This window comes from Anneissia japonica, unplaced genomic scaffold (assembly GCF_011630105.1).
Source record: "Anneissia japonica isolate Jap-2015-1 unplaced genomic scaffold, ASM1163010v1 scaffold287717_len1600092_cov198, whole genome shotgun sequence".
Taxonomy (NCBI): domain Eukaryota; kingdom Metazoa; phylum Echinodermata; class Crinoidea; order Comatulida; family Comatulidae; genus Anneissia; species Anneissia japonica.
The window spans coordinates 814624-824103 of NW_022755469.1; the positions used below are offsets into that span (position 1 = coordinate 814624).

General features: G+C 35.7%; 2 protein-coding genes across 2 annotated transcripts in view; one reads left to right on the forward strand and one right to left on the reverse strand.

Annotated features, from left to right (window-relative positions):
* Nucleotides 1–2600, reverse strand: part of LOC117123455 (lathosterol oxidase-like) — a 4899-nt gene extending 2299 nt beyond the window's left edge. The window contains exon 1 of the mRNA XM_033269371.1: nucleotides 2564–2600. Within this exon, the coding sequence (XP_033125262.1) occupies nucleotides 2564–2600 (37 nt within the window). The remainder of the gene's footprint in view (nucleotides 1–2563) is intronic.
* A 520-nt stretch (nucleotides 2601–3120) lies between these two features.
* Nucleotides 3121–9480, forward strand: part of LOC117123504 (eukaryotic translation initiation factor 2 subunit 2-like) — a 7658-nt gene continuing 1298 nt past the window's right edge. Inside the window, exons 1-6 of the mRNA XM_033269451.1 lie at nucleotides 3121–3278; nucleotides 4335–4503; nucleotides 7271–7365; nucleotides 7813–7969; nucleotides 8376–8449; nucleotides 8872–9020. Coding sequence (XP_033125342.1) covers nucleotides 3261–3278; nucleotides 4335–4503; nucleotides 7271–7365; nucleotides 7813–7969; nucleotides 8376–8449; nucleotides 8872–9020 — 662 coding nt within the window. The 5' untranslated portion in view covers nucleotides 3121–3260. The remainder of the gene's footprint in view (nucleotides 3279–4334; nucleotides 4504–7270; nucleotides 7366–7812; nucleotides 7970–8375; nucleotides 8450–8871; nucleotides 9021–9480) is intronic.

Sequence of the window (9480 nt, forward strand, 5' to 3'; positions counted from 1 at the left end):
CAGGAAAGGCTAAGACCATAGCCACATAGATGTGTATAAGAGACAGATCTTAGCCTCCCCTCCCCCTTCCCCCATAAATTATATTCTGGAGCCGCCACTGCTCCTTTGAGGATGCCAATTGGTCAGTTGAATCGGGGAACGTTCTCGATTGCGTCGGGGACAGCAGTGCAACGGTTGCAGTCAAGCGATTGTATGGAAACCAGGCTTGAAAATACGCTCTCTTGAAGCATTACTTTCAGCTTGCTTGATCTCGGAAGAAAAAAGCTTGCTTCTCTATTCATCGTCGGCTTAGGCTTAAGCAACATTCAAACAAAGGCAACAACGATCCAGTTTACATAAAAGAGGACTTCTCAAAATTAATGGTAGCATGAAAATCTGATGCATGGACATCGCGATAAAAAAGGATGAAAAAATTATCCCTAAAATTAGGCATGAGCAACTCAGATAGGCACAACGTTTTAATCGGGGCCATATAGTGAAATAAATTTATATTTTATTTATTTATTTATTGTTTAGCTTTATTGCTATTTTTAGAAGATAATTATAGTGTTTTCCTAGATTTTAATTGTTTGTATTAATTCTTTCACAAGGGTCTCAGCTTAAAAGCTTTGCTTTATTTGCGTTTCCTTTTCCATTATTCTTGAATCAGAAATTGTAATGCATTTTGTTTTTGTTTTATTATGGAACAAAAGTTAACTTTACTTTAAATTAAAAGGTTTCTGCACTAAAAAGATTTTTTGCAAACTGTAGACACGACTTTGATTTATAGTTGAACAAGGCAGTATTTTTTATCCAAAATTGTTAGTAATATGCTTGCCATTTTAACTGCAATCATTATAATTCTGAGTTCAAATCTGTAAAATTAGGGATTTTTTCCGCGTGAATCCACCAGACCTACAACGAAAATTTGGATGAGAGAATAACTAATATCAGGTTTTCAGTATAATTAATATAAATAAAATTATTTATTGTATTCCACAGTATAAACAATTCTCTGGATAAACCATGGCACGTAGTAGGAAGGAGGGGGAATTTTATTAATCGTGGGGTAGTCTTAAAGAATAATGGTGGATTGAAATTGGACTGGCTCTCTTCTTGAACCATGCCATGGTACAACGGATTTATAGCGCGCTGGCGCCTACATTTTAACCATTCTCCATGGAGTACAGTTGTTAACAACATATCAATAAGGATAGAATGCTATATAGTTCCAAAAACAATAAATGCCGCCAGATATTGCGAGATGCCCACTTCACGCATCATTGGTCACGGTGACTCTCAGTTCCAGGCCCATGATCATTCGTTGCCTGTGATAGTAGGCCTACTGTATCTTATATAAACATAAGGTTTCTGCAATAAAAATACATAAGTTAAAACACCAAAAGATATGCAAAATATGATAAAGTCAAGAGATAGTGTATAAGCCACATTCACAACTTACGTTTCTGGTAGGTTCAAACTCAGCTATGCTTCTGTACGATATACAATCGCAATGTAACCTATCGTTAATTCTATATCAGGAAGACAGAACACCGAATATTGTAGTCGTCTCGAGGAACCATGGCTTCTAAGGAAAGCCCCGGAAACGTTGTAGTATTGATGTTGCCAATAGTGACCTTTATATTCCAAAAGTGGACGCCGAATCTCATTAATTTACCCGAGGTCCGTAGAGAAGCTTGACGAGGTTTACTCTCCGCATCGATAAACACGGTTAAAACCACAATGATCGTTGCTGATCCACGGCAGGTACTCTAGTTCCCGGTCAAACTATTGTTGCGGGTTCTAGTGACAATGTCATGGATCAATTTATTTTTATACCAAAACGTGCAGGCGTAACTGTTCCGAGTCAGTAGTGTAATAATGTTGTGGTTCTATTTTCGATTTCAGTAGACCTACGAAATTTTTTTTTTCTAAAAATAAACCTAATACTCTCAAATAAAATGGCAATCCCTTGTGCTATGCCCTGCCAAGTGAAAATAAACCAAAGGGGTTGATAGAAACTCAGACTGATCACTTATTCTCAAGGGTGTCATTTTCGTAGAAAAATGCTCAACGATGTAAGGTAGGTACACACTTTCTTTATTAATAAAAATGGGTCAATAGGAGGATAAAGATTGAAAAACAATATAAATAAAATAGGCATATTTACCTTAATCAACCGTAGGCCTAATTAATAAATAGAGAGCACCATAAGCTGTGGTCGATCAACCAACCATCGAAAAAATCGAAGCATGTTACAACTAGTACCACGTGTGTTACCACGTGTTGAGAAACATGAACCGGTATTATTTTAATATGAATATTTATTATCATTTTGTCTTTTGATGTAAAGTTGCGGTACCTATCTGTATACTTGATGGACTATGTCGTTTTGCGCAGAAAATAAAAAACACGGATATATTCTCATATACACTATGGTGATTACATTATAATCAAATAAAGAAAATCAAATCAACTCTCTCAGACTAAACGGTTTCTTTTTGCCAGTCTGAAAATCCATGGAGTAGAAAGTTCCAACAACAAATAAACGACATATTTTAAAGGTAGGCCTATCTATACCTACCTGAATATCTACCTGAAGTAAATGCATAATATACCATGGAGGTATAAAATAGTTTTATACCTCCAGTAGGCCTACTGTATACACCAACTCGGAATGTAGTATGAATGTATCAATAAATGATTAAAAACACACCACTGCCGTATTATTCAAAATATGGGATGCTTGGAGTGGACCCCCCCCCCCCCCCCCCCCCCCCCCCCCCCCCCCCCCTCCCCCAGAGTTGACCCCTCCTTATGGAATTCATATTCTTATTTCAGGTTTAGGCCTACGGCAGTTTAGAAAATCGTTATTATTATTTTAATGGTTTTTCTTTATTGAATAAATCAAAGCAACTAAATCATTTATTCTGTTACAGTAATAATCCAATGTCCCTTTTCAAAAAGAACTCGGTTGTCTCATCTCTGTATTCATAAGGCCTAATCTCCGGGAACCAGAATAGTAAACAGAGGATGATGCAACTTTCCTGCGCCAGCCGCTTAATTGACAGTACTTGTTTTATGGCAGTAAAAAAGCAAAAACAATTTTATAGGAGCATGTCATAACGTCTGGTCAGGAAAGGCTAAGACCATAGCCACATATCGTCGGGTGTTGGAATGGATTTGCAACACGCTGGAATGAAATATTGCGATTTATGATAGAATTTTAACATTTTTACAGGTTATTTCGTAAAATAGTTTGCTTCACAAAATATTGAATCATGGCAGAAGATGAAGCGGTGAGTGTACTATCTAAAAATATTGAAAATATCTTACAGTATAATACAAAGTAAATCCTATTTTAGTAGCATAGTTAGCCTAGGGTAGGCTTGCCTAACCTACAGCAACAGATCAGCATACCACACTACCTAAGCAGGGCCGACCGGCTCCCTGAACTGAAAGACCTAGCTAGGCTTAGACTGGTAGTTGACACCTAGTGAAGTGGACATAGACTATTCGTAGCCCGGTATGGTACGAAGAAGTTTACTATATAATTGAGTACTTCTACAGATGCTCGAGTGTAACTAAAATAGAGTAGTAGTTGTACTAGTAGATAGTAGTTATTAGGAAAGTAATGCATTATTATCATTAGGCCTAGACCTAAAATTCCAAAAGGATATTCGCCAGCACTAGGCCTCGAAAATTCATTCATCATAAGGATGGATGGTTGGTGTCACATTTTGTATCATGCAGTTACAGGCTAAATTATACTTGAATCTTTGTTTTGAGACTAGAGTGCTACCTATACTGTATTTGATCATTGATGCTTCCAGTCATGAGAAGATAGTATGCCCAATCTTATTCTTGTTGGTGTATGGTTTACTGCTAGATCAAAAGTAATAATATTATTATAACATTATAATAATAATTGATAATAATCACCAATTGATTAAATTATCCAGCAGGCAATTCTTAGTCCATTAGTCCAGTGGTTGCCCCTTGCCTTTGCCACATTCAATGATTCAATCATTCATTCATTCATCAGGCTGTTTCATCCACTGCTTTGTAAAGGCCTTCACTAGCATTGTCCATTGCCACATTTGCCCAGTTTATTGTTCCTGTGTATGTAATGTGCCATTAAAACATACTATCCCTGTGGTAGAAGAAAATATGGAAAGGCAAAAGCTTGTGTCACTAGAAATTATAAAACAGTATTACACATAAAAGCATTGTTATGTCATGCATACATAAATGTCAAAATAAACTGATTTAGATTGAGGCAAGTCCATTTTTCCTGATTCATTATTATGGACATAACTATGAAATTACTTATTATTAAAAAATCATGTTCATAGATATTCGACCCAACTTTGTTGAAGAAAAAAAAGAAAAAGAAGAAGTCCCCATTCGATTTGGATGCCGCTTTGGAGGGTGAATCAACACCCAGTGAGCCAACACCAGCTGTTGCCCAGGAAACTGTTGATCCAGCACCTGAAGAAATTGTTCCAGAAAAGAAAGAGGATGGTATGTATTCTTTATTTTTATTTTTTCTTTTTGCATTTCCTTCACATCCAGAACCATAAACATAAGTTTTTTTAATTAAGCTTATGCCAGGCACTTACTGCTTCGTTCTACCCTCGCACAGCGAAATCAACTCTGCTCCCTGTCAGCGATATACGACGCAACGCCGTCTGCTGATTGTCAGTAGCAGTCTGAACGGATCGTCATTAAAAATGATCCGTTACGTGCATGTTGTTGTGTTACATTCTTCATAGCTTTGCGTCGGCTGACGTGTGCAGTGAATGCCCGGCTTTCACTGAAAGATTGTTTAAGCTATACACAAATTTGCACAGGTTAAAAACAGTGCAAGAAACTTTTTTTGCAGAGTTTCCAAACCAACGGCTACTGTTGTATTCTTTACCATTGTAAATGTACTTTTGAAACCTTTATTTTCACACATTGATTTAAACAAATCGAATAACTGCAGTTTATCACTAATTTAAAAGGCCTTATATATAATAATTTATATCTGTAAATGACATACTTTATCACCATTGTGGAAAAAAAACAAAAACCACATTTAAATTCATGCACTGAAACAAAACTAAGTTTATTCACTACTAATAGTAAGCATTGTAGCTGTGAGAAATTTTATAATTAGTTATATACTGTGATTTAATCTGCAAAAACATAAAATTGATAGCAAATAATTTACCATCTTTCAATGACATAAATCTAAAAGGGAGAGACACTAAGATTCAACATTTCAATCTATTTGATCATTGCCAAGAATACTGTTGAGAAAATCTCTCCTATCCATATAAATTTACAATATTTAGAGTAGTACGATAGAAAGTAAGTTAAAACTGAGATGGGACTTGTCATTCCAAAACCGATTTTGAGTTTTTAGTACAGGGTTAAAGAGTAATATACTGTTAAAGCTGTACAATGGTAAAAAAAATCATTACAATCCGACATTTCCTTTATGTTTAAGCATACAGCTGTTAAAGAACAATATATAAGAAATCAGCCTTCAAAGTTTATGATTTTGGGCATTTCTCATGCAAAACTATTATTAAATCCTTAAAAATTGTTGTTTTAATTTTGAAAATGGGAAAAAATATCAGCATAGCATGATGTATAGATATATGTAAAGCTTTGTTTATTGCAATAAAATAGATTTTTTAAAATTTGACATTTCAGCATGATTTGGCAATTTTCTCTGAAACATAAGTGACTGGTTTGGTTTGTCTTTGCCACATTATTAGTCTTCAAGAAGATTATAAGTTTTAAAATGATAGGTCATTTACTCGAATTGACTTAACTATTAGAATTAGAATGAGAATTAGAAACCTTTGTTTTAACTAGATACCCAATCAATGTGGGGACATTATTCTTCCTGGGGTCCAGATAACAAAAACTTGTTCTAATATCGGCATCCAGAATAGTTCTGGCAAGTCTGGTTAGTAATAGTAAAACCTAAAGTGTATTAAGATGAGCTAATTGTGCAGTTGGACCATACTGAACTACAATAGTAGAAAAAATGGTGAAACAAGGCATTTGCTGAGAGTTTAAGTGATAAATTTGGAATACATGTGATGTAATCAACAGACCGCTTTGCTTGTATCAGCCAATTATACTAATGTCAAAGTTTTGAGTAAAAGTATTATGGCTTTGCCTGTACTAAAGTATACAGTATTGCCACATTCTTATGCTAACTACTCAGTTTAACAATTTGGGACAGTACACTGGGATGGCAAGCTTCATGTGATGTAATCAACATACTGCTTGCATCAGCCAGTGTATTGTAAAACCTGAAGTGTGTTAAGATGAGCTCTTGTACAGTTGGACCATACCAGGGGCGGATCCAGAGATGTCCAAAAGGGGGGGGGGGCCGAAATTCGGGCCGATCAAGACAACAATATCCTAGGGGGTCTGGGGCATGCCCCCGCGAAATTTTTGTGTTCTAGACGCCCGAAAATAACATTTGAGGCGTTGTAGGCTATCATTTTTTTTCTTTTTCTTTCTTTTTTTCTTTTTTTCCCCTTTTTTTAGCTCCCAAAAGGGGGGCCGGGGCCGGGCCAACCCCCCCCCCCTTAAATCCGCCCCTGCATACTGAACTACAATAGTAAAAAAAATGTTGAAACAAAGCATTTGCTAAGAGTTTAAGTAAAAAATTTTGAATACATGTGATGTAATCGACAAACCGCTTGCTTGCATCAGCAAATATACTAATGCAGGGGTTTAGCCAGAAAAACGAAATAGACCGTCCAAAATGGGGCCACACCCATCTTTGGGAATCCCCACCGAAATATTGGTACGAAAACAAAGTACATTCAATCAATGTAGTTGTTTTTAACAAACTTAAATTTGATTTAGCTTTAGTTTAATGTAACATTCGATAGATTTGAAGAATATAAAGAATTTGCTAAAGGTAGACCAGTCCCAATTAGGCTAGGCGGAGCTGATTAGGCCAAGTCGTCCAAGCCGTCACGGTAAAAAGGGGCGTCCTAAATAATTGTAGGCCGTCCAAAAGACGGCCGGACTAAGCCTGTACGCTGGCTAAGCCTGTGTACTAATATCAAAGATATGAGTAAAAGTATTATGGCTTTGTTGTACTATTGTAACGTATACAGTAGTGCCACATTCTTATGCTAATTACCCAGTTGAACAATTGGGTACAGTACACTGGTTTTGGGATGTCACGATTACATGTGATGTAATCAACATACTGCTTGCATCAGCCAGTGTACTATTGTGTAAATTTTATATTCATTTCAATCTTTTACAGACCTAGAGTTAGACATGGAAGAACTGTCACTGAAGAAAAAGAAGAAGAAAAAGAAGAAAACTGTTATAATGGACGATGTTGGCGATACAATTGAGGTTAGTGATAATGCAGTATTTAAATTATATCCTGAACATGCTTTTGAATTGCCTTAAAAATAATATGTGTATCTTTGCATGACACTGTTTGTTATTTGCTTTGTTTTTCAAATACTTTGAAACAACAAAAATGTTGGTTAAATCCAAGTTTGCAATAATTAGACAATTAAAAAAATCAAAATACAAATAAATAATAATAACAATCTGTAAAAAGTCATATATTCATATGTGATGTATTTATATGACAACCTCCAAAATAACCGTCTTTGGAATGCACTGTAAATAAATGATAGTAATAATAGGATTGTTATTTCCTCTGTGTTGTATTTATATGACAACCTCCACAATAACCCTCTTTAAAAGGCATTGTAAATATGATAGTAATAATAGGATAAGATAAATTTTGAAAATTCTCCCTTTATATAAACATTATTGTATACAATTCAGGAGATGGAAGGAAACAAAGAGAATGCTCCAGATGCATCTTCGGAGGCCCCAGCAGCTGATGATGACACTGTAAATATGGAATTCACCGGAAAGAAGAAAAGGAGAAAAAAGAAAGATGGAAAAGATCATTCAGAACCAAGTATCATAGACACAACAGGTAGGTTTTTCAGTTCCTATCATACAGTGGTGGATTAAAAGTTGTAGTGGTTGGGGTGAACCAGCCGGCCCGAGCCCCCAAATTTTTTCAAGTTTTGTAAAAAAAAATCGAGAAGAAAAAAGAAAATTATATTCAAATTTAAGTATAGGAGTGTCATTTCAGGCAATCTAGAGGTGCCATAATCATGAATTTTCTTACCTCAGCCTCAATGAGGTGGTGTATACCCTCAATCTCTGAAAGTTCCTATCTGGGGCCCCTCTATTTCAAATCCCTGGATCTGCCACTATCATAGATTTATATACAGAAGGTATAGGTGGTCCAATCTCCATTAGCAAACTAAACTACTCTGTGTATACAAATACATTATCAAAGTTTTGATTTTTTTAATTTATCAATTCAATTTCAGGTGGTGATAATATTAGCAAGGATACAAGTGGAACAGCATGGGCAGGGACGGAAAGAGATTACACATATGAAGAGGTAAGTGGAATTGTACGTTGTATGGAGGGGAGTACAACAATGTTGAGGAAGGGGGTGGAATGACATGCGTAAATACATAAAATTGGACACGTGACATTAAATAAAGCAAAAGGGTAACGACAGAAAAGGAGCTGCATTTATTATCCCCTGTCCAGACTATCAAATTTTATTTGACAAAAACATGTGACATGCCTAAATATGGTTATAATGACATCACATCATGACCATATATAGGCACATCATGACTATATATGGGCATACAACAGTTTTTTGTCAAAGAAAATTTGGACAGAGCTTTAGAAGTTTTTTGCCTGTTGTACTATAATAACGTATTGTCATTCCACTTTTTTCGGTTTTATTTTTTGTTTGTTTATATTTTGTTTTCTGTGAAATTTATGTTTACACCTCTCTTTCAATTTTAGTTATTGACCCGTGCTTTTGACATAATGAGGGCCAAGAACCCAGACATGGCAACGGGGGAGAAGAAGCGATTCGTCATGAGGCCACCACAAGTGGTTAGAGTTGGTACAAAGAAAACTTCATTCGTCAATTTCTCAGACATGTGCAAAATGTGAGTAGTTATTTATAGTAATTTCTTTGGTTGCATTTGCAGTTAATAGTTTTCAAGGTTTTCATGTAGGCCTACTTTTCTTCCCATCTTCATTAATGAACAACTTACACGTTGACTGACAGACCTTTTTTTTAGGTTTTGTCCTGGGTGCCAAAACAAGCATACAGTGCAAACATACTTTCTTGAAATATTAACAAGTCAGATATCATCAAAATGATGTGCCTAATCAATTGGCGGGAAATATTAAGGAGTAAGTCATCTCATCGCTGGCAATGTGACCAAGTGCCAAGGGCGAGTTTTCTCATCCGCTTTTTGCTTGGGTTGGTATATGTTCAGGGCAATAAATAAAATAACATACAAATAACATATGTTATTTGTATGTTATTTTCTAGGTGTATCTTCCCCAAACTATCAAACTATCAACCATTAAGTCTGTTGTTCTACTATGTATAACATTAAA